This window comes from Drosophila eugracilis, unplaced genomic scaffold (genome assembly GCF_018153835.1).
Source record: "Drosophila eugracilis isolate 14026-0451.02 unplaced genomic scaffold, ASM1815383v1 contig_2154, whole genome shotgun sequence".
Lineage (NCBI taxonomy): Eukaryota > Metazoa > Arthropoda > Insecta > Diptera > Drosophilidae > Drosophila > Drosophila eugracilis.
This window is the reverse complement of record NW_024573038.1, coordinates 5096355-5119864: the sequence shown is the minus strand read 5'-3', so window position 1 is coordinate 5119864 and position 23510 is coordinate 5096355. Positions and strand designations below refer to the sequence as shown.

At 39.5% G+C, this 23510-nt stretch overlaps 2 protein-coding genes across 2 annotated transcripts in view; one reads left to right on the top strand and one right to left on the bottom strand.

The window, feature by feature from the left end:
- Positions 1-23510, top strand: part of LOC108114128 (elongation factor-like GTPase 1) — a 76000-nt gene that overhangs the window by 39603 nt on the left and 12887 nt on the right. The gene's annotated exons all lie outside the window — the stretch shown is intronic.
- Positions 9683-22845, bottom strand: LOC108114132 (protein giant-lens). The gene is made up of 4 exons (XM_017224908.1): positions 21900-22845; positions 11116-11669; positions 10881-11052; positions 9683-10821 (listed from the first exon to the last, which is right to left on the bottom strand). Exons 1-4 carry the CDS (start codon positions 22296-22298, stop codon positions 10609-10611), a joined length of 1338 nt encoding a protein of 445 aa, XP_017080397.1. The 5' UTR covers positions 22299-22845; the 3' UTR covers positions 9683-10608.

Here is a 23510-nt window from a genome sequence, read left to right as displayed (position 1 = left end):
AAGGGAAAATAGTGTTTAAAGTCAATAAATTAAAGTCCTAAAAATGTTAAATGTTTATAAGAAGGATGTGCAATTTAAAGATATGATTTCTCAAGTTATTTTGGATGGCTTAAATATTTTTAATGAATTTCAAACTGTATTTTCTAATCTACGCATAATTGAAAAAGCTTATAAAAAGGGTACAAAATAATTTTAATTATATATAGAGTTTAAAATTTTTTTTATTATAATTTTATTACAACCTTCATCTCTCTGTTTAGTGCCTAATGTAATGTGAGCATTAGTTATTTCCATTTTTTGTTTCTTGTACGCCGCCGCTTAATTCATTAATTTCCCACAGATCCAAGTGGTAGCTGCTGCTGCATTTGCAACAGGCAGCGGCAAAGTCAATTTCAAACGTGAAACCGTTGAAAGTTATCACCTTCGCGCGGGAGTTTTGTGGGACCGACCAAAAACCGCAATAAACTTGCAACACAAATTGTCGCTGCTCTCTCTAATCATTGTCAGCCGTAATGAAGTTGTTCTCGGATTCGCTCTCCTTTTTCGGGGTTTCGGGTTTATAGTCCAAAAAGTCATGGCAGTTTGCTGTCTCAGCCCAAGGCTGCTATCAACTTGTGTAATATTTTTATGGCCCATATTAAATCGTAAATCCTTTTCTGAGTACTGTTTTAGTGGTCATTTCCTGGCTTGTAGATGACCCTTATTACACGGGTCTTTGTTTATATTACAGTGTTGGGAAGGGGAAGCCCTTGGTTGTGGAGTTAATTCGGGTTTAGAAGTTTATGTATTTTTAAGGAATACCATCTCGTTCTCTAGGGCGTCTTCTGCTGACCATTATATAATATATTAACTTCTTAAATATCTTGTAAACTTACTTATAAATCTTTTAGGAATGTGCCCAACCTAATGGGTTCATACGTGTGAGCCAAGTTAAAAGGAATCAGCATACTTTATATTAATAAAACAAGAAATCTTTCTTAATTGTTTATGCATTTTATTTAACTTTGTGCATTTTCCATGTGCCTAGCTAACCGGCTTTCGTTTTTCATGAAAACTCCAACTTTTTAGGTCATACTTCTCCACGTTAGAAGCCAACATATATTTGAATATTCCCAGCTGAGTTAGCTGCACCACTGACCGACGACCACTGGACCTTTTGTGAGGCGAGGTATCGAAAAGGTGTCAAACGTTATGACCCAGTGAGAAGGTGAAGTAAACTGGCTAACAAACTGGACAACTCATGGCCTTTTGTCCGGCCATAAGTCTTTTGTATGCCGTCGACGCATTTGCATTTCTTTCAGCCTTGTCGATGCTTCTTTTTTCTTTCTTAACTGTCCAGGGTGAAAAAGAGAACTTATGAGATAGACACTGTATCTATATCTTTGCCCTGACCTCGACTTAGACTGGTTTATATGCAAATTAATTAATACAATTCCCAATCTCTAATGTCATATTTCAACATTCGTTTTGCGTTGCATTCTTAAAGAGCAAACAATGGGCTTAAAATGGCTTTATAAAGAAGTTTCTACCAACTCTCTAAGCCCAATGAAAGTGATTTTCCTGACCCCGTTTTTCCAGAGAAACAAACAAAACACAATCTTTGGTGAAGTGCTCTACGAAATTGGCTTGTAAAAATGTTTCGCATGTTTATCATATTTCTTGATTTTACTTTTCCATCCCCCTTCTGTCTTCTGTCTCTGGCAGTTTTCTATTTTCCAAGTTGGACGCATATTTTCCGTGGTTTTTCTACAGCGTCCCACGCTCTTAATTACCCCCTCCCAAGCAGCCCAACCGCTAACCTCCCAAGACAGTTTGCTTATAGTTCAAACTCAGCTTCAATTGGTAGCTATCTTTTCTTTCTTTCACCCTCATCCATCTCTATGGCTCTTTGCTGGTCCGTTTCTTGTGGCTGTTTGGTTTTGTCCTCAGTCTACAGTTTTTCCTTCAGCTTGCGGTTGCCAATTTTATTTTGTAAATGTGCCAAAGGAAGCTGTCCAAATGTTTTGATTTAATTTTCTCAAACATTTCTGCTGAAACCCATTTGAATGGATAAACCATGGAAAAAAGGATGGTCTTTTAGCATCATCGCTGTCTTTGGTATCTCGGCATAAATTTGTTTAATGGTGAAAGGTTGTTGCCGGAATTACCATAATCCCAAATTGTTTTCTCACATTCATCACGGATTTATTAGTGAAGATTAATCGACTATCTGGTAGCTGGGGGATTATTTATAAATGAGTTAGTTTGGTATTTAGGAGGGAATTGTCTTTAAGGTGACTAGATTAGTGGGAATTTTCGTTTGAAATATCTGTGAAATGGTCAAGACTAACTTTACTTAGCTTATTTATTAGGAAATTAATATGTTAATAACTTTATTTTTCCCCTTTAATCGCACTTAATTATCTATTCTCCATTTAAATACTACAACTTGCTAACTAAACAGTTTAATCCGATAAATCGCCCCTTTAAACCCTTAACTTTGGCATGAATTCGATCAATCCTATAATTATAAACAACTTTTAACATGATTTTAAGTATAGTAACTACAGCTTGCATATTATTCACCACTAAATAGGGGGGTTTTCCACTTAATCACGATATAATCTACCATTTTAAAACCCTAATTTCTGCATACATTTTCCGCCAGTTCAGGCACCCAATTCAAATCGCATTTCAAAGTTAATTTCCCCTGAAATGCAGATCCTATCGCTGGTAATACCAGCATGTTGCAACTGTCAGTGAAGGAAAACAGATCTGGCATTCACCATCTGCCTTATCTGCCAAGATCTGCCGTGACATCCCAACCATCCACAGACCGAGACCACACAGCCTAGGTTCATCGAGACAAAGGATTGACAACATGCCATGGGCCTTAATGATTTTTATGAGTTCATTAAAAATGTATTTTGAAAATTGTTATATTTATGAGGGAAGCGCCAGAGAGTGTCGGCCAATTGTTATTGTGCATTTGCATTAAATTATTAAAACACTTTTCGCGCTCTCGCTGGCTGACATTGTTTTTTCAGTTTTCCTTGCTGCAAGCTTCGTGTTGCAAGCGGCTTCATTAAGTGCAATTGCAAAGGCAACTTCACCTGGATACACCCAATATTATTAAGGTACACTGGGATAATACTTTGAGCTATTTTTTGTAAAAATTCTTTGCTTGTAAGAGGTCGGGAAAAATTCAATTTTAAATATATTTATTCTAAAATTTAAGAATTTCCTTCAAAAGTATTTTATTTTTCATCTTTTAAGTTCTTTAAAAACAACATTATGAAGAAAATGTTTACATTTTTAAATGATTAGGATTTTATTTTCAAGTAATAGCCTTTTCCCTATAAATTTTGTGTTTTATGTAAAATTTTGAAAAATTTGTCTTAACTTCCACCTTGAACTCTAACTTCTCAAGACCTTGTTTAAGATTTATTCTGCCTGTGTAGACCTTTCCTCACATGTCTGTCAGTCAGTGATGATGGTGTGACAGACCTCAGCAGCAACAACAACAATAATAACAATAACAACAAACCACCGCAACACCCGCAAGCTGGAAGCGTTGGCAACTTTGGCAGCCGTTAAAACTGCTGATGATGTCTGCGGCTTTGTTGCCATATCCACTACTGGAAAGAGGGTAGAGCGGACCAAGCGGGGTTTTTGGGCTGGCTGCTGCTGCCAACGCGTATTCATCATCATTTCTGTCATCCAGTCCATGGGATGAGGATGGGTATGAGATGCTATGGGTTGGCAATGGTGATGGGGGGAAAAACCTTTGCTCGCATGATGCGCTTGAATTTTCTCTTGCACCTAAATTATATTTTTCCTTCTGCCTTCGGTGCTCTTTCTTTTTTTTTTTTGTAGTATTTTTCTTCATCTGCCGCTGCTGTCAATGGTTATTTTTTTCCATTAATTGGATTTTCCTCAAGTGATTTTTTCCTTCTTTGGCTAAGATTTTTGCTTTTTGAAAAGGAAAGTAAACGTTAGACTTGCAAATTTATCTTCTTGAATATTTTTGCATAGGTGGTTATGACCTAATGACCTATTTTGTAATGAAAATTTCAGAATAAGTTGTAAGTTGTAATTACCTAAGCAAAAGTTCCAATGCTTGGGTTTTAAATCAAGCTAACCTTCATCTAAAATGGAAAGTTGTATTTTAATTACAAAGAAGCTTATGGGTTTATCTCCTAGGGGTTTTTGCCAAAAATTTTCGCAAGCACTCATTTTGTTTATTTAATTAGAAGAGGACGTGGTGGTGGGCGAAAAAAAAGAAGAAGTTTCGGGGTTCGTGTCATTAATTACTCAGCGGGCCACTTGGACACGATCTTTGGGGTAGTCAAGTAGCTGGCCAAGTGGCTTCGGTTGGCCAAAAAAGTGCAGCTCAGCGGGATTCTCGGACGCGGCGGCACTCGGATTCGCATTTGGACGCGCATGGGGGACTTTCTTTCCGAAATTGCCAATTGAGCGGAATCAAGGCAAATACTTCAAGTCTCTCCGCATCTTATTTGAATGCTTGAATCTCGGTTTTTGCGGCTTTCCCATGGATCGTTTGTCTTTTTTGGCCAATTTTTTTTCCTGACTTCTTTTTGGGCAAGGTTGGGGGCGGTGGTGTGGTGGGAGGTGGGAGGAAAAACAATCAACGCGCCTTTGAAAACGAATTCGCATGACCAAAAGAAATAGTTGAATAGGTAAATAGGAGTTGGCTGGAAACGAATTACTTCTGTTTAGACTAGATGATACCCTGTAAGTCAATTGACATTCTAAAATGTTAATTAAAAGAGTGTTAAAGATATTAATCTAAGGATTATGAATCCAAAATGATCGAGTTTAGGAAGATTTTCTTTTTCTTTAACTCAAACAAGTCATAAAATTATAATCATTCCTAATTAATAATGCAGTAAATAATTTGTAATAAATATTTTACCAATAGATAAACCTAAACTAAATAATTTCGATAATCTAGCTCTTAAATTTCAATAAATATAGTTTTTTATATCATTTTTTTCTAACCCAATGTTAATCCCCAAACGCCTTCATCCCTTTTTTGCACTTCCAGGGTATTTCTAGCCAAAGTTTATTTGTCTTTTGTTGAGCTCACTTTTTGTATTGTTGGCCAAGTAAATACTTAAATATAGCACACACTTAAATCGCTGTTGATATTGTGTAGCGAAAGTGAAATTTAGTTTGCCCCTCTACCTGGAAGTGCCAAAAAAAGAAAAAAACCAACCAAATAAGAAAATGGCCAGAGGGAGGGGGAAGGAAACCAACTAAAAAGACTTAAATGCGAGATTCGCTTACGGAAGTTCCAAATTTGAAGAGATTTCTTTGAGTTTTTAGCAACGTTTTTGCGATAATTTTTTGTTAACTTGCAATTCTCGGAGTTGTTTGCTGGGTCTAATGAAAGTTAATTACAACATCAAAGCGTTGTCGCTGCCACTGATCTCCGGTGATCTTGGGGTCTCCTCCTCCGGGTCCACCTCCTCCTTCTTCTCCTCCTCCTCCTCATCGCCTGCGCACAAATTCCGATTAGGCGCGGCCTAAAAGGCAGGAGGAGGAGAAAGAAAAAAAATTGTGCGATTCCAGCCAAACTCTAAGTAGAGAAAGTACATGTAAAAGTATCTGAAAGATGCGAATCTGCTGCTGCTTTTTTTTGGGGCTGTGGGGTCAAAATCGCTGGCGACTTTTACCGCTCGCTTTTGGGCCAAAAAGGCGCGCTGACCCCGCCCACACGGATCATGATGTGTTTGCTTGTAAATATTACAACATGACTGCTTTTTTTCTACTCTTTTTTTTGGTTTAGAGATGTTAACTCGAGAGCTGCTCGTCATTTGCATACTTAACACCTTTCGGGAAAATGCTTAGGCAAGCTGTATGAGTATGTGTGTGTGTGTGTGTGGTTGTTGTTGTTGTTGTTGTTGCTGAGGCACTTGAGTCATCTTGGCTTTTGTGCAATTAGAAAATCATCATCAAGTTGCAGTCGTGTGTTACTTTCAATTTCAATGTGCCTATGCCAGTGCCTCTGCCCATTGTGATGCATGATTTGTATCTTGAATCTTTGGATCTTTCGGCTTTCGTTTTGCGGCCGCACCTCGCCTGCATCTTCACCTCGATCTCCATAGGCATAGCCATTGGCATAGCCAACATGCACATCCACAGCTCCATCTCCATCTCCATTTGAATCGGCGATGACTTGGCACTGCACTTTGGCTATTACAATTATTGTTATTGTTACTGTTATTGCTTTATTGTTGCAGTTTATTGCATTGTCTGGATTCGCCATTAAGAAACGTTGTGTGTTAGGCTTTTTGCATATCACAGATTTTCCTCGGCCAGTTTACCAAAAAATAAATCGATAAACTTTCACCCTGCTCCCATTAAAATGCCATTAAGATCGGTGGAAATTTGTCCAGCCGAAAATCCCCAAGCCATCATCGGATATCAATAAGCAATTGCTAAGCTAATTGCATTGATTTAATGCCTTATCGCATTTAAATTATCTCACAGACTCCCAGAAAATAAAATAGAAATAATAATAATAAAATCCCACCAAAAATTTCACTTTCTAAGCAACAGGTGAAATCTCCACCTGAGTGCTTCCTGTATGGCCAGCGTAAAAAACGGTGAAAAGAGCCGCAAAAAAGTACCCACTGCGGTAAATATATATATTAAGAATAATTATATTTGAGTGAGCTCAGCGCTTCTGTTTCACATTTTCTCATTTCTCCCAGGCGAAATTGATAAGCGAGAGAGACTAAATCCCTCCCCCTCCCACCTCAACCCATTCCGGGCTTAATGTTGCTCAATTAAATTCATTGAGCTGCATAAGCACCTTCCACCAACAACGCATAATTATGCAGATTGTTGGCCATTTAAAGGGCCGGCTCTGTCCCAACTTGCCCCAACTCCCAGCTCGGTGTCTTCCTCTTTGGGGGAGATTGCATGTCAGGTCGGGCCAACAAATCGCGTCTAATTAGTGACCCGCAAATGAAGAAATTTTTCGGACACGAAAGAAATTTCTTTCTGCACTGGGAAAATCAAGAAGGCAATCTAGGTGTGTGTTGAGTTTTATAAACATTTTTAATGAGTAATAAAAATTAATTAAATATTTTAAAAACCATTAAAAATGCAAGAAGATACGAGAATAAAGTCAGCTGAATAGTTTTTTATGTGTTAAATGAAACTTTTATATTTACCTTTCAAAAAATTCCACCCTTTCTTTCAGTGCCAAAGTTTTCCTTCAAGACATGCAACTTTGTATTCAAAGTTTTTGATTTTTGTGGACAGTTCTTAGTATTTAGTTTTTGTTTTTTTTTTCGGCTAATTTGTTGTGGTTCATTTTAATGATGCGAAAGGAAAGTTACGAAAATAAGAAAAGCGATGAGGTAGCTCTGGGTTGGCATTTTCTAATGATGCATATAAATCTCATACCGAATAAACCCAAAACCCTGCAACCAATATTTACTACCAACGTCGCTTTTGGCATGCAAATTTCAGCCACCGGCTGTCTGGCCAATAATCAAAGCCAATCAATCAATATATGGCTGGTCATCTGAGCTCTGAGGTTCAGTATCCCAGCCTTTTGGATAGCGGGGGAGTCGAAGAGTTAAAGAAGAGTCGAAGAGCGGAGAAGATGATGATGGCTCATAAATTCGGAAAATGCAGACACCTTAGCAGCTTTTTGCCTCCTTTTGCTGATGAAAGATGAGTGGAAATAATTAGTTATCGACGGCATCTGTGCAACAGTAGCAAAGTCAGTCAACTCGGACCCGCTGCGTTTTTGATGGGTGCTGAAACTTTCGCCAAAATAATAATTACTCAGGAATTTCTATGATCGATTACTTGGGGAATATCTTATCGCAGATTGGAGATTCAGTTGGTTCAGTAGAGGATCCTCAGGGGATACCTTATGGGTTTTGAAACTTTTATTTTACCATTTAAATCTCGTTTATGTTAGTAAATTACCCATCTTGCCCAAAGAACATTTTCTTGCCTTTCTTATATAGAGCACTATAGTTACTTTCTATTATCTCAGTTTCAACTTTTACTGAGCCAAAAACATAGGTTTCTGGGGACAAGAATCCCATGTTGAAGTGAAAATTGCCGACTTTAGATCGAGATTGAGGACAATGCGGAGAAATGGGCGACAATGAGTTATTTTTGTGGCTAACCGTTGGCAATTTCGGTGTCTGATGGCTAAAAAGTGAGCGATTCTTATAGCCAGCCTAATGAAAAATGTACCGAGCTCCTTAAACTCTAATTAAAGTTTTTAAGTGTCTGTGTGTCTTGGGTTTAGTTGTTCGTTCCTCACTGAGTCTTGTTAAGGGGCTAATGCTATAAACTGTCTTCTAACTGTGCCCATTCTGTCTGTTTTCATGTGGCTGCTGGAGCTGCTGAGGCTGCTGAGACTGCTGTGTCGGCTTCTTTTCCCTGGGCATTTTTCTAAGATCTTTGGCTAATTAGTTGGCACACTAAATGTTTTTGAGGATATCTTATATGCTTAATATAAATCCGCTTTATGCATTCGCTGAAACCTCGTAGAGTCAATGGGATATTACTTCCATTCCCCACAGACTTCTTCCGGTAATAGCCATAAAAAAGAGCTCATCTTTTTTTGTGAGCGGTTTTTATGATTTACTTGGCTTTTCGCACTGTATATTTTTACACCTCTTTCGTTTGGATGAAAAACGCATTGTTTTTCTTTTTCATAAGTCAAACATAATTCTTGATAATTTTTTGTTGCTTTGTTTTTTTGTGGAGTGGTGCGGGTAATTGAATTTGTGGCAAGCGATGGTCCACCTCTCCAGCATCTTGAGGTATTTATTTAATTATATGACGGGTCTTGACTTCTTCTTCAGGCGCCGCCAGCTGCTTTCTAATCAACATTGGTCCAATGATTTGCATTTTCAGCTGCTTAAGCTTTGGCTTTTGGCTTCTACGGTTACTTTTGCTTTAGTTTTTAATTGTTTTTGCTTGAGCAGAGTTTAGAGAGAGGAAGCACTTCTACGGTTGAATAACTTTGATAGAGGCATCAGGCATGTGGCAATTTGGTTAAGAACTAAGACAGCAAGTCCTGAGTTCTGTAATTGTCTGTTATTAACATGAAATGTAACTTTATGGCGTTATAATTGGTTTTCATTCGTTTTACTAATTAATGGGTTGGTTGTGGATTTTCCAATGCTTTTCTTTTAGGGAAAATATTGTTGTTGGTGTTAAATCGTTGTGAAGACAGTAATTAGTTTAGCTTCTTAAGTTTGTATCCATATAAGTTAGCCAAGTAATATTAGTTAGTAAGTTGAAATAAATACTGATTTGCTATTTGCTTATTAAGTAGCTCCATCTTTTTTGCAAAAATTCATATATAAATCAATTTTAATTTATTAATGTTCTAAATATTTAATTTATTAATATATTATTTTAAACTTTTTAACTCTTGCATTACTACTTTTCTTATCAAATGAAACGCTTTTTACATTAAATGTAAAATGTATTTAATAGTTATCCGAAAAGTAGGCAATGAATTTTAAGACCTCAGTGAACCCTAAAAGAGTGTGCATAAAACAGGTCTATGAGCATGGCAAAATGCTGGTGTTGGTAAATAAAAATTTATAAAGCCTATTCTTAAGGGCATTTTGTTAAATGCAATTCCTTAAACTAAAATATTTAGCTACAAAAAGCTAAAGTAATTAAAAGCATTTTACACATTTTTTCATAAATTAAAATTTATTTTTTGCCTTTTTACAAAGTGTTCAAAACCAAACATCGCTCTATATCGTTACTCGTATTAAGATAAAGCAAATCTTGTAGCTTAAATCGATGTACATATGGATAGTAAGAGGGAAGAGAAGGTTACTTTACGTCACACATGGAGTGAAAAGCCTTTGTGCAATTTCTAAATTAATTTCTAATTTCCTTGGCAAGTCATTTCTGAATTTCAAAGGAATTCGCTTGAAGTAGCTCACGAAAATTGCACTGAAATAGCTGCCAGAGTTGCCACAGTTTCGAACTGCCCTCGCTATGAATTATTCAATGACATATCCTTACGATAACTAACTGCACCCCAACTGCTCTTTTGGCACATCCTGCTCTTTGACCTTTGCTGCGTTGCTCTACGCAATTTCCTTTTAAATTATAACTGAAACTGTTTTTGTTTGTTTTGTTTTGTTTAAAGTTATACATATATTAAGATATATACAATTTATGCGGGTTAGATTACGAGTATAGTTTGTTGCTATATTACATAAGGGAAGGAAATGGCCCCTCCTTCGTTGCAGGTTTTGTTCTTGTTTTCATAAATATTCATTACAAATTATTTGTATAACAAACTGCGCACATATCGTTGCTTAAAACTAATTAAATATTTATATCATACGTTTTATGACCAAAATTTGGTAGCAAAAGAAACACGCTCTTTCGAAACATCAAAATGATTTGTGTGGAAGTGCATTTTAAGTTTTCTAAGCTTGCATTTGTTCGTTTTTCCTTTCTCATTAGTTGGTAACTTGGCGAGACTCAATTGGCTCAGTCGATATCTATATAGTAGCTCTTCCCCCCGCTCAATCTGTCCTCCTTTACAAAGTGTGTGTGTGTATGTGGAATGATGATCCCTTAGTGATGACCTCAATCGTTGGCCATGCAGTACCCGGAATATGTCTGTATGTTGTCCTCCAGGAAACTCTCGCCGGATATCACGCCAGACTGCGTGTGATGACTGGGACAGCGGTGACCTTTTGGGCACTGGCACAGGGAGTTGATGTTGACCTCGTCCAGGAACTCCTGACGTTTTCGCACCGTGAACAATTTGCACGGTTGTTTTCGCTGACAGCGAAGGCGCTAAAATGAAATTTTTATTATAGCTAAGTTTATAAAGAAAAGATTCTTTCTGAACTCACAGTCAGAGGAGAGCAGGCGAACAGATATCTGTAGCCTGGACTGCCGTCGCCGATGGGTTCCCTCTTGGTAAGATAGGTCACCGAATTCCGGGGACACCGACAGTGAACTATCTGCTCCGTCACATTCAGCTCGGCTGCCGTTGTCAAGGTCCAAGTGTAGTCACGGAAGTGTCTGCAAGAAGAGGAAAATATTTGATTAAGATCATTTTATCACAAATTTAAGACTTTAACTTACTTGCAAACTGGCAACTTATGCACCGGCTGGCACATTTTGTAGTGCCTCGTCTTATCCGCAATCGTATGACCATCCTCAACGCCCAAACTACTGGGACAGCCGCCAATAAAAGAAGTTGGTGGCTCCTTTAAGCCTCGATGTCCTGAGTGCCTCATGTGCGCCGGTCCCCTAGGGTATTCATTATCCTGCACCTCCGCATAGGGCAAAGCATCATTATAGTCCGGCGATTGATCCAAATGATCTATATCGTCTTCGTAAACGGCTCCTAGCTTCTGCATCAGCTTCTTCATATGCAGACTTTCGAATTTCTTATCTTGGAATTCACCCAAGAGCATTCGCTTGTGCTGCATCATCTTCTCCCTTTCGAAGTAATTCCTGTACTTCAAGGAATCCGCAGATCCCGACGAATGACTGTGATGATGGATGATAACATTGTTGGGCATGCGATTCGATTCAGGGCAGCGACATTGGCGCTCAATCCAAGGGGTTTCGTACAGGTCAATCTTGGAGCAAACCGCATTTGGTGCGCAGATGGGCAAGTCCTCTTCGGAGTCCTGGAAAATAAAAGAATGCAAAATTGTTAGAATGCATGCTAACTAACTAATTGGAAAGTATATTATTTCTTATAGATATTGGAACCTAAAACAATGCTTTCAAATTTGAGAAATCAATAAGATTTACGTTATTTAAGAGCTGATTTTAAGCCTCGAAAGCCTATTATTATCCTCTTGATGCTCCCTTTGATTATTTGCCAAATTACCATATGATAAACAAAACATAAAGGCAAACTTCTATAGAGCCTGGAATGCCTCGAACCCTTCAATAATAGCCGCTTGTGTCAACACAATCTTGGCAACTTGATTAACATAACTACAACGACTTAAGCCGGAGGATATCTTAGCTGGGTGTTTGTTTGTTGTTTGTTTGTTTGTTCTCCGGCAAATACATTTCATTAATTGAATTCTTCAAACACACACAAAGAGTCCCAGAAAGTTGGGCCCTGTTGTTGCTGGCCCAAGTTGGGGCCAATAAAAACTTATGCATTGTGCTGGGTCCTGGTCGTAACATAAAAGCCAACAACTAGCAACTGATGGGTGCTTCTCGAGGATGCCACTCCAGAGGCTGATTCCTTTCTATCATTCGATTTTATTGTTAGTGATGCTTGACAGTAACAGCAACAGCAACGGCAACAACAACAACGACTACAGGTTTCCAATGAAATTATCGAAAGCAATCAATTTTTTAAGTGGAACTGTCGCGCACCTTGTGTTTTTTTTCTCTCGGTGTGTTATCCCTTTTTGTCGAGGGTTTTCGCCTTTTGTTTGGTTTCAATTTCATTTCTCTCTCTATCGCTCTCCACTTCGTTTTATTTTCTTGATTTTTATTCAAATTATTTTTGGGTTTTTTTCGGCTTGCACCTGCTGCTACCTGAGCTGTTTAAGGGTCATTCGTTGAGGTCCTTTTTCTTTCGTTGGAGAGCGCATACCGGAAGTCCGGAAGTGATTTAGTGCAACTGAGAGGAAGTAAATAAGTGTGTGCACACGCACACTGGCGCACACAATGCGATATTCAAAAAGGGATTAGCCGTAGACGAAGCGGAAGTGAATCCGGAACAGGTTGTCTGACCTTTTACCTTTTTGCTCGATTGAGCCAAGGAGAGAGAGACTCTATGACAATTCTCTACTCTTCTCTGTCTTAGTCGCCCCCGGAAGTCGTCTGCCTGCCTTCCTTATACACTTTATTAGTTTTATTTACTTCCTGATTGTATTTTTTTTCTTTCTTATAATTTCGCTTCCGGAACTTCCTTTTTAGCGAGTTCCACCGTTTCCCACGCATTTTTGACCCAGTTTTTTGACGTAGCGTAGCACCTGCCGAAAGTCCTTAACCCTTTCGACGAGCGAATTTGTCTTCACTCTGATTTTTCATATTTCAAGCAGGAGCTTCGGGCATTGCTGAGATTCTTTTTCGATTTAAGGGGGCAGCTATCAGACCATTGTCAATCCACCCCTGACAGGATATGCCAGAAGTGGAGTTTTAAGGGGGATCCGTTGAGTAAGCAGCGTGAGAAATTCTTTGAAATTCGAGCATGTTTATTGAGATTTCTTCCCCTTCAGTGTTTCTCTCTCTCTGTCTGTTTTGTTTTTTGTTTTTTTGCTGTCTTGTTGTGTCGGGAAATGGCACTTCAAAGACATCACCGTTATACGTATAAAATTTTACATATTGATAAGCAAATCACAGGGCAGGGGCAGCATATCAAAGAAGACATGCTTCATCGACATTCCAATGCCATCAGCTCATCTCTGCGAAGCTCACAATCAGTGCAGATGGAGAAAATCTGTGCGTGTTTGGTTAGTATTGTAAAGATGTTAAACTTCTGTTTTTTATACTTCAAATGTTTGAATCAATATTCCTAAACCAAATATGATTTAAAATTACGCTTGCTGTGGCCATATACCAGTTCATTCTCTAATATTCCTTTACAAAAAAAAACAAACCAAACAAAATTTCTCTCTGTGCATTTGTAGAATCAACTTATAAACAACTCGAAAGTTTCTGTGTTGGCGAAGAAGCTGGAAGAGTAGTAAAAGTTTTGCCCGGCCAACACAAAAAAAAAAGCGAGGAAAAAAGCAAACAACAAGAAGGGCGTCGCGAAGGGAGAGAAGGCAACCGGATTTCCGGTTTAACAGCTCCCCAAAGAAGTGGAGTGAGTAGTGCGAGAGGAGTGGGGAGGGAGTCCAAGCTGCTGCCACACTTTATAATTTGCCCGATCTCCATCAGCAGCACGCGTGTACCGCTCCCCAAGCAGTCAAACAATTAGCCTCATGTGTCAAAGTGCAGTGCCAACGGAAGTTGAGAACGCGCCAAAGACAATGGAAACAGTTTTCCCTTTCTCTACCCCCCCCACCCCCCTGTCTGACCACCACATTCGCCATTCTTTAGCAGCTGGACCCTGCAACGTGATGCGGCAAGCATTGACAAACTTTTGTGACTTTTGATTTCAATGAAAGCCGCCTGCAAAAGAGAAACCCTTCTCCCATTCCATCTCGTTAATTGAATCAAATTAACCCCGCACACAACCTCCAGAAGGGGCTGAATGGGTTAAAGAGGGCGGGAGGGGGAAATGGGTGGCTGCCACGGGGTACTCCCCTCAATGGAATTCTTGGAGCTACTTCTAGCCTCATTGCTGTCATGCCTCATGTGGCTGCCTGAATGCCGGGAATGCCACTCGACGCAACGGATGTGAGGTGTCTTCAATGGCAAAAGGCAGTGGAGGCAATTTCGAGGGCTTTCTAAAGGGATTTAAGTTTAAAAAATCACTTTTTGTAAGAAAGATTGATAGATGCCTTCTAAAATATGAAAATGTAGAAAATATTACAAAAGGTTTGACTTCTTTCTGGTTTCTGATACTTAAAGCAAACCAGTTATCAAACTTTAAACTGAAATCAAAAGGTTAAGATCAAAACTAAGAAAAATATAGAACCATCAAACAACTTAAATCTAATTTTTATTGGTCCATCTAGTTCACCATATTCTGTATTCAGAACAGTCTCACTTTCACATGAACCTGACTATGACTTTTGCAAAATAGGGCCATGTAACCGAAGTGCACCTGCTGCCCATTGTTGTGCGTTTTTGGCCCTCATCTGGTGCTATCAATAACTGCCTAACCGAAGGACAATCAATGACATAAATTTCCACACAACAAACGGAAGATGTCTGAGTTTTCCCGGTGCAGCAGCGGCAACAGTTGGTTGAGTTTTTCATTCCCCCCGCCGCCCCGTAGTAGTTTTCTTTCGTGGGTTTCGGTTCCCATGAGGGCGTTGACGCACACACGACGATCAGCGTCCGGGCCGGAGATTTTTCCGATTTTCCAACCGTTAGACGAGACGGATGGATGGCAGCAGCCTGCCGCCTGCCACAAGTGTGTTGCCATCAGGTAGTCTCCGCTATATCCTATCCCCTCTACCCTCTGTTATCTTTTGTCTGTGCGTTAATGATTTTTCTATACATTTCCTTTTCACATTGTTTTTCCTCTCTTTTTCCCCGACTCCGATTTTGGGTTATTCTTCTGTGTTTTTTGTTTTTGGGCTAGAGAATTATGCAATCTGGCGTCGTCATGTGGCCGGAGTAAGCGGAAGTATGCCGGCTCAGCCTCAGTTTTGATCCCATCCCGAGTTTCTGGTCAAGTCTGGCCATCTCGTATATTGCCTCAAGTTGGTGTGTTTACACGAAAATTCAATTAAAATTGTTAGAAACGGAAGTGGAAGATGGAGCCGAAGAGGCGGAAGTAACACGGAAGTTGTTAGGTCACTATCTACCTTCCGATTCCAAGTCCGATTCCGAGTTCCAGAGAATTCCAGTGAAAACTCTCAGGCTCAGAGCTCTTAGAGAGATTCAGCCCAGCCCAAGCCGGAAGTAGAAAAGATTTGTGTACTGCCGGCTCCTCAGAAAAATGAATTTATATACATATATATATATATAATAATAATACTTTGCATAGGCAAGTCGAGGAATCGCCAGGGGCACGCAGACTGACCGTGCCACTTTTGCTGGGCTTTTTTCTCTCTTTTTTTCTGTGGATTGCCTTAACGGAAGCATGCCCCAACCGCAAACAAGCAGAGAAAAAACATTTTCATTCATAAAACAGCAGAAATTCCAAAAGGAAGCGGGCAAAAGCCAACAGACAACAGCAGAAAAATTATAAGAATGTCAGCTAAAAGGGGAGTGGTAGAAGCTCAGATACCCTGAATGTGAGAAAACTTTTAAGGAATTTCTTTAAATTTAAAATATAATCAGTTATCAAGAAACTAACTTAAACTTTCTTCTTAATACATCCATTAACAAACTTTAAACTTTAGTTTTCTTTTCCTATCCTAAGCTCATCGTTAAATCGAAATACCCCTCTCGCTTGTCAAGGATTGTTAAGGGTATTGCTGGGAAACTGGTTTCTCTGGGGGCAGCCAATTGCAGCTGAAGCAGCAACAAACAACATCAGCAACTTCCCCTTTTTGTTGCTGCTTGATTTTTGCGTAGCTTGTTGATCGTCACAATTAATGAACGTCTACGCACACGGACATCCACTAACCACATCCACATCCTCATCCTCATCCTCAACTCCACATACCCCAATGCCTGATACCCAACCACAATCAGTCTCAGCTGCTGAAGTTGTTGCTGTTGCTGCCACAACGGAACGGAAAAAAGTAATTCATTCATTCATTCATTCAGCAACAACGTGGCATAGTTGTTTGTGGCTTTTTTTTCTGTGTTGTGCTGCGGCTTTCTGGCCATTGTAATTGTTGCCTTGGCCAAAAAGAAATAAGACAACCGCAAAATGTTGCCGACTATATGGCGGGCTATAAACATGTTGCTACTTCTGATGTTGCTGTTGCTGCTGCTGCTGCTGTGCTGTGCTGTTGTCTCCTTTTACGCGCTTGCCGCCAAATAAATAAATCTTGACTACAATGCCGATGGCTTGTTGATGTTGCTGCTGGGCTTGCTGGTGTTGCTGCGGGGATTTTTATGAATGAATGAATGGACAGCTAGCTAAATGAAAAGTTGCCCGGCTTTTAGAGTAAACAGGCTTTGCCTGTTGGCTGTTTTACTTGCCTCGTTTATATATTTTTATATATATATCTGTATTTCATTTGTTTTTCTTGCAAAAAAAGCGCGCAAAACGCTAGCAAAACGCTTGAAATGGTCATTCGCTTGTTTTGTCTGATAATTACGAGCAACTCAAAGTGCCACGCCCCATTGCCGGACTGCCTGCTTAACCCCCCTTTGTAACACCCAATACCCATTCCAATTTGTTGTTTACTCGCCCGTCTGCGTGCGTTTTTATGAATGAAAAGCAACAACAAGCGAAGACGAGCATTCGTTGTTGGCCTTTGCTTTGCTTATTTATGGTTAATTTATTTTTTTTGTGTTTTTTGCCCCGCCATCGTTTTACTTTTTGTGTTTTTCTTGTTGTTTTGATATTATTGTAAACAAATTGCGCCTTTGGGCACGTAATTAGCACACTTACACGATCGGAAAAAGCCCCTAGTTTCCCCCCGCCGCTGGATCTGGGAAATTGGAACGTGTCCATCAATAACTGTAACAAGGTCTCTTTCACTCGCTTCTTGGCCAGCAAAAGCGGAAGTGTTTCAAGCCACATTTCCGCCTTGGCCAGCAGCAGTAGCAGCAACAGCAGCGGACAGAGAAATGCTTTTCGAAAAGTGGCACAAAGCTAAGACAGCCAAACGAACAATAGGGGCATCGGAATGAAAGATCTTATAAATCAACAATATCAAGAGAGGATGGGGGTCTGGACATGATAGAAAGATTGACCTTACGGCTGACAAATAAATAATTAGTCCATGGCAATTGTTTTCACATAAAATCTAGTGGCCTTTTTATAAATGTCTTGTTGAGGTAATTTGGATTATTTTTGAGATGTATGAATATGTATTAAACGAATTTCTATAAATTTAGTTTTTAAATAATTTAAATGGCTTTAAGTCATTGGATTTTTCTTTATATCTTCATAAATGGTTCCAAAAATCCTTGTTTATAGTTTTAAAAAGCTGGAGTAACAAAATGAGAGTTTTAAGATTTAACTTTAAAATAGAAATATATAATAAAAAACGATTTTAAAGTCGAACTATGGGAAAGAAATATATAACCTTAAATCATAAAAACTTGGAACGTAAAAGGCTTTTCATCTATATTGATTACTTTAATAGTTTCCTAACTAAACATAATATTTATAAAAAATCACCTTCTTATAGAGTATTAAAAACTTCGACTGTGACTTTAGTAAACTGTGTTTTTTTGTTAATTCATATAAGAAAATATATATATATATTGTATCTATAAAAGTTGACTTGGCGCGCGCGCCAACAACAAAGTATATATTGTAGAAGAAGAAGAAGTCGAGGGAAAAAAGTGGGCAAACTAGTTTTTTGGTATCCGAGCATCCGTTGGACGCAGGTTGTTGTTCTTGTTGTTGTTGTTGTTGCTGCTATCGCTGTTGGGGCATTTTTCTCAATGGAGCTCTCCGAGATTGTAGACTTGGGCATTTTTTTAGGTGAATAATTGCTGTTGCTGCCAGCTTGCTTGTTTTTTATGCAAATATTTTTATATACGCGCCTATCGGTGTCTGAGCCACCCAGACACACTTAACCGATATATAGCCATTGTTGTTGTTGTTGTTGTTGTTATTGTTGTCATCGCTGTCTACTCTCTTTCAATATTTGTTTGTCTTTTTTATGATGATTATTATTATATTTTGTTGGCCTTTGAATCGCGCATTGAATAATTTCTATATTTAGCATAACAAAAATTCCAATCATAGGGGGAAAAAGCATAGATTGAAATTATGAAAACATGATATGCGAAATCAAGAGAAGCGCGATTCGATTCATTATGGGATTAAAGTGTTATGTTGGGATGGAAATGATTTTAGAAGGGAATTTCAATGATTTATAGGGTGAATTTGTTAAAATATATTTTGCATAGTTTTTCAACCAAGCTCTCATTTAGTCATCTACCAATTAAGGAACATAAAGATATGATCTATCTATTCTATAGAAGTAGACCGATTCAGTGATTGATCAATTAGAAGGCTCAGTGGAAGTTCCCCGAACAGCAAACGTTGACTTTTCATTAAATTAACGATAGTTCCCAGCGTAAAAAATCATTCACAAGAATCTCCCATCAAGAAATCATCACAAAGTTCACTAGAAATCCGATGGTCGATTCCATTGATGATTTCTGTGAACAGAAAGAAACTCATGAACATAAATTAACCAAAAGCAGATCAACGATTCACAAAACTCGTTCGAAGATGGTTGAATTAAAAATTGTCAAATCATGTCAAACATATCGGATGTATTGATTAGCATAAAAATTCCATAAATTACTATTAGAGGTGTGGCTGTTATAAAAACAAGTATTTTCATAAATATTTATTGCATGCTTTGGCATTAAGCATACGCACAGTTGGCCTGTTTGTTTCTATGTTTGGTCTGTGGCCTATAAAGCATTTTCACACCTGGCTGGCTGCAACACCAGAACTTAGCTTGGCCAAATAGCCAGAAAAGGAAATCTATGCTTGATTTGTTTATGCATTTCTCAGTCAATTGGAATTTCGTGGCAGACTCTTTTGATATTCCATTTCCAAAGCCCCGCTACCCATTTTCCCCCCTCCAACTCTTTGGCTTTTGGCCATGCCACGCGCACACACATCGACTTGTTTAGGCCAAATATGCGTGGCTGATCTGTTTGTATATGGCCAACAAATTGCCTGATCTCAGTTGTTGTTGCTAGCTGGCTGGATGGCTGGATGGCTGGCTTTAGCCATTCATACATTTGGACGGTCTGTCGCTTTGGCATTCATTCATTCATAGATTGACTTGCCCAGCCAAGCGAGAAGTTGAAGTCGCTGACGTAGCATTTGCTGGCAGCGCTCTGCTCATCCAGCGTTTACGTTTTCATTCATTCACACACACATGTACAGTGAGAGAAAATATGGATGAATATTGTCAATGATAAATATAAAATTGGTTTTAAAATGAAGTTCAATGTAATGTAATACGCATTTTCTTCATTGTAATATCCCATTGCTATCATATAAATATTAAATTTACAACTTCAAAGACTGATTTTTCTCACTGTACCCACTCATACATGCACCACCCCATGGCCCCTCTCCCTACCAAACATTTCACCCATTATACCATACCATACCATACCGTACCACCATCATTATGACCATCATCATCGACTTCTCGTAGTCGTCGTGGTCGTATTTCATTCATGAATTTTCTTTCATTCAGGTCTTCCCCGTGGCCCTTCACCACCTCCCTCCCTGCCCACGGATCTTGTCGTCTCTCTCTGTCTCTTTCTCGCCCCGTCTCAGTCGTTGTTGTTGAAAACGTTTTTAAATACCGGAACTGAATGTTTAGCGCTTTTAAGCATGGGAACTTTTTGTTTTCTTCTATCAACTTTCCTCTGCCTCCCTTCCTCGCTCCCTCCCTCTTTCTTGCCTTTTGCGCCTGTCTCTTTCTGTCCATCTAGTTCCCTCTCCTTCTGACTGCTCATTCATAGCCTTTTGTGGATCTATTCCGTTGTGTTCTATTCTCCAATAAGGCGTTTTTATTGCAAGTTTCCAAACAACAGGAATTCACTGCTCAATTTTTTCTTCGTTTTTTTTTTTTTGGTTTTGTCTATTTTAGGTGTTGTGTTGTGATGCTGTTTTGTTATGCTTTTTTTTATATGCGTTCCAAATTTATTGCAGACATTCGGATTTCAAAATTTATGAACCAAGTCGAACCGTATTCCCTTGGCTTGAAAGAAGGTTAGGGGGTATTCCGTCTAGTGGACATAACTGGAGTAAATTTTAAGGATTTTATGTTGGTTGATACTATACTATACTCCTTCTACAATATCTACCATAATATTTTTTGATTTTTTACACTTTTGCCGAATTGAAATCTCACAAACTAACGGCTGGGAAGAGGAATGTCCCTCATTGATATCGAAAGAGACTTGGATTTAGTCAGCATTTCAAACCTATCTAACCAAATGCCTTACTATTAGGTACCAATACTTGCAGAGCTTATTAGGTATTTCCAATTCGAACCTTTTTTAGCTGCCCTACCCCATTGCTTACTTGTGTGTATGTTGTCAATATTTTGCTTTTGATTACTGTTGATATTTCACGCCTTGGCCTCGTAGCAACATCAAGCAAGAATTCGATTTTCAGGGCGTGTGTTTTTTCTTGTCATATGACATTTGACATAATAGATATCCGATACATGATATATGGCAAAACTACTCCCTCCTTTAAGTCTATGAATGGATACTTGATTTATGGCCAGATCGGGAGTGGGAACAATGGAACAGCCGACTTGACCTATGATCTGAATTCGCATTGTAATGGATTTATGGGGTAAGATAACGGCAAGAACTTTTCGGTGGACCGTGGCTTAGTCATGAATACTCAGCATTGAACTCCTGACCCGGCCGGCTAATTGGTTTTGGTATCGCTCATATCGTTCGGTTATAGCAATTGCCACTTTAATTGATCAAATGCGACAGATCTGTTCAGTTGGTGTGTTGAGCTCGCCGGCGGCTGCAAACAACTTTCATTTTTCATCTAGAGCGAGTGTTGCCGCTGCAATTAAATGTGCCATATGCGTGTGCTGATATATGGTTAGTGGTTTTGTGGGTGTCAAGTGTAATGGCTATAGGGCGGCTGCTAAATATAGACAGAGTTTCTTGAACAACAGAAATAATACAAAAAAATAAAAACAACAAACTAAGACTCGGACCCAGCCCAAAAAAGTTGCATTGCAAAACCTGCTATACAGAGAAGGAAAATGAGTGCTTTTCGCAGATGGTTTTTGATTGATTTAGGGCAGCCTTAATGTTTAGTAACTCTTAGGTTTTAAATATGCCTTATTTTGACTTTTTTGGTCCTACGTTCTCTACGGTACATCATAAACCTTAAACCTTTTAGAGAGTAACTCATTTAGAGAATCTATCTAATCAATCGATATTGTTTTCTGTGTAGATGCTGCCGCTGTTGATATTGCTGGCGTGGGCATTTTACAAATGGCAACCAGTTGAACAGGTGTCTGCTGACGTTGTTGCCTGCATTATGCAACCTGCCATTGCCAGTTGTTGGTTTTATTTGTATGTTTTTTTTTTTAGTTGTTGCCCAGATCAATGCAAACATGTTGCTGCACGAGCCACAACTTGTAATTAGCCAGGCTAATCAATTGAATTTAGTTACTCACCCCCACTTGGTAAAGGATGCGCAGATCCCGTTCGCCGTGCTTGCTGATGATGCTGCGATGTTGCTGCTGTTTCTGCAACATTTGTCGCGCATGTCGCCGCGTTTCGGCGAGATCCTTTTCCGCGGCCGTCGTGGAAATGCTAACGACGGTGAGTTGTTCGGCTACAGGCTTTACTGTACTGGTGGCTACAGCTGCTGCTCCTGCTCCAGCTCCTGCTGCTGGTGAAATATCTTTGGCATCGTAGACTGTGTACTCCAGAGTCTTGTGCTTGTCCGCCGAGGATGTTGTCGGCGTGATCTCGAACACCTCCAACGGCAGTCGCGTGCCGCCGACAGCAACAGCAACGGCGGTCAGCAGCAACAGCAACATGCACGGCAGCAACATCAATGTCGTAGGCATGATTTATGGCTGTGGATGTGGATCTGGATCTGGATCTTTGGGATCTTTGGGATCTCGGAATCACCTCCTGAGATTTGTGCGTGTGGTTTTGTATTTTGCGGTTGTAATTGACACTCAATGAATTTTGTAATTGAATTCGAATCGAATTGAATCGAATCAGTGTTCTCGCTCGATCTCGCTCGCACGCCCAGAACCCATGGCTTACATGCACACACACACTTGCAGATACGAACTCTACAAATCAGGTTTCAAATCGAACGATCGATTGATTTGTGGCGAATGTCACTCGAAAATTATTGGATATTTCAGGCACTACAATATATATCGGTAGTTTCTGGTCGTTCGTTTGTTATTTAGTAACTTTACACCCGTCGCGCCGTCGCTGTCTCCGGTGGCCTCGTCTTTCGCTCCTGGATCGTATACTACTCTATAGTACCGCTGGTCTCTCGTCTCGACTCGTCTCGTCTTGTTTCGCTTCCGCTGCTCTCGGCAAATGGCTGTTCGCTCGACCAACTCACTTTTCGAACTGATCAAACAGAAAATCCAAAAACGAACAGCGAACGCCGAACGAGAGCTGCTGAAGCCGGCAGAGAAGTCCGCTGCTCGCGTCGCTGCCGGTGCGTGCGTGTCGGTACACGGAGAGAGAATGTAAGATCTAAGAATTATAATATATTTTGGACTATTTGGAAGAATTGAATACTAAAACAATATAATGCTAAATAATTTGCTTTAAATTTTTTTAATTGACCCTTAAACTTCATTCAAAAGGTAACCTAAATGTAATATCGACTTTAAAATATATGATTGTATCAAAATTATTTTAAACCTTTTTGTTTCCTGTGCACGACCGGCAGCGACAGCGGCAGAGCGTGAGAGAGCTCGAAAGAGAGCGCGTCGTGGGCTGGATATGAATGAATGAACATGTTGTTGCTGCTTTTCCCGCTGGTGGTTGCAGCATCCATTGCTGCCTTGCGCTGGTGTGCGTGCGAGTATCTGTGAGATGCATCTGTGTCTGTGCGGCTGTGTTGGTGAGAGCGAGCGGATGGCAAGGTGTCTCTGGCTCGCGTGCTTGGCTTAAAGAAAAAAAAAAACAAAATAAAATACAACAAAATAACAAAAAATATATATAAAGGGGGCCTCAGAGACAAGCGGCTTTTGCCGCTTCCGTTGCATCCTTTCGGCCGTTTTTGCTGCCGCCGTGTTGTTTTTGTC

Excerpts from the sequence above, each read along its gene's own strand:
- LOC108114132 (XM_017224908.1), bottom strand. The coding sequence starts at position 22,298 with ATGCCTACGACATTGATGTTGCTGCCGTGCATGTTGCTGTTGCTGCTG. Across the intron at positions 11,670-21,899 it reads GCATCCTTTACCAAGTGGGG|GACTCCGAAGAGGACTTGCC; the intron begins GTGAGTAACTAA and ends TTTATTTTCCAG. Across the intron at positions 10,822-10,880 it reads TCGCCTGCTCTCCTCTGACT|CGCCTTCGCTGTCAGCGAAA; the intron begins GTGAGTTCAGAA and ends ATTTCATTTTAG.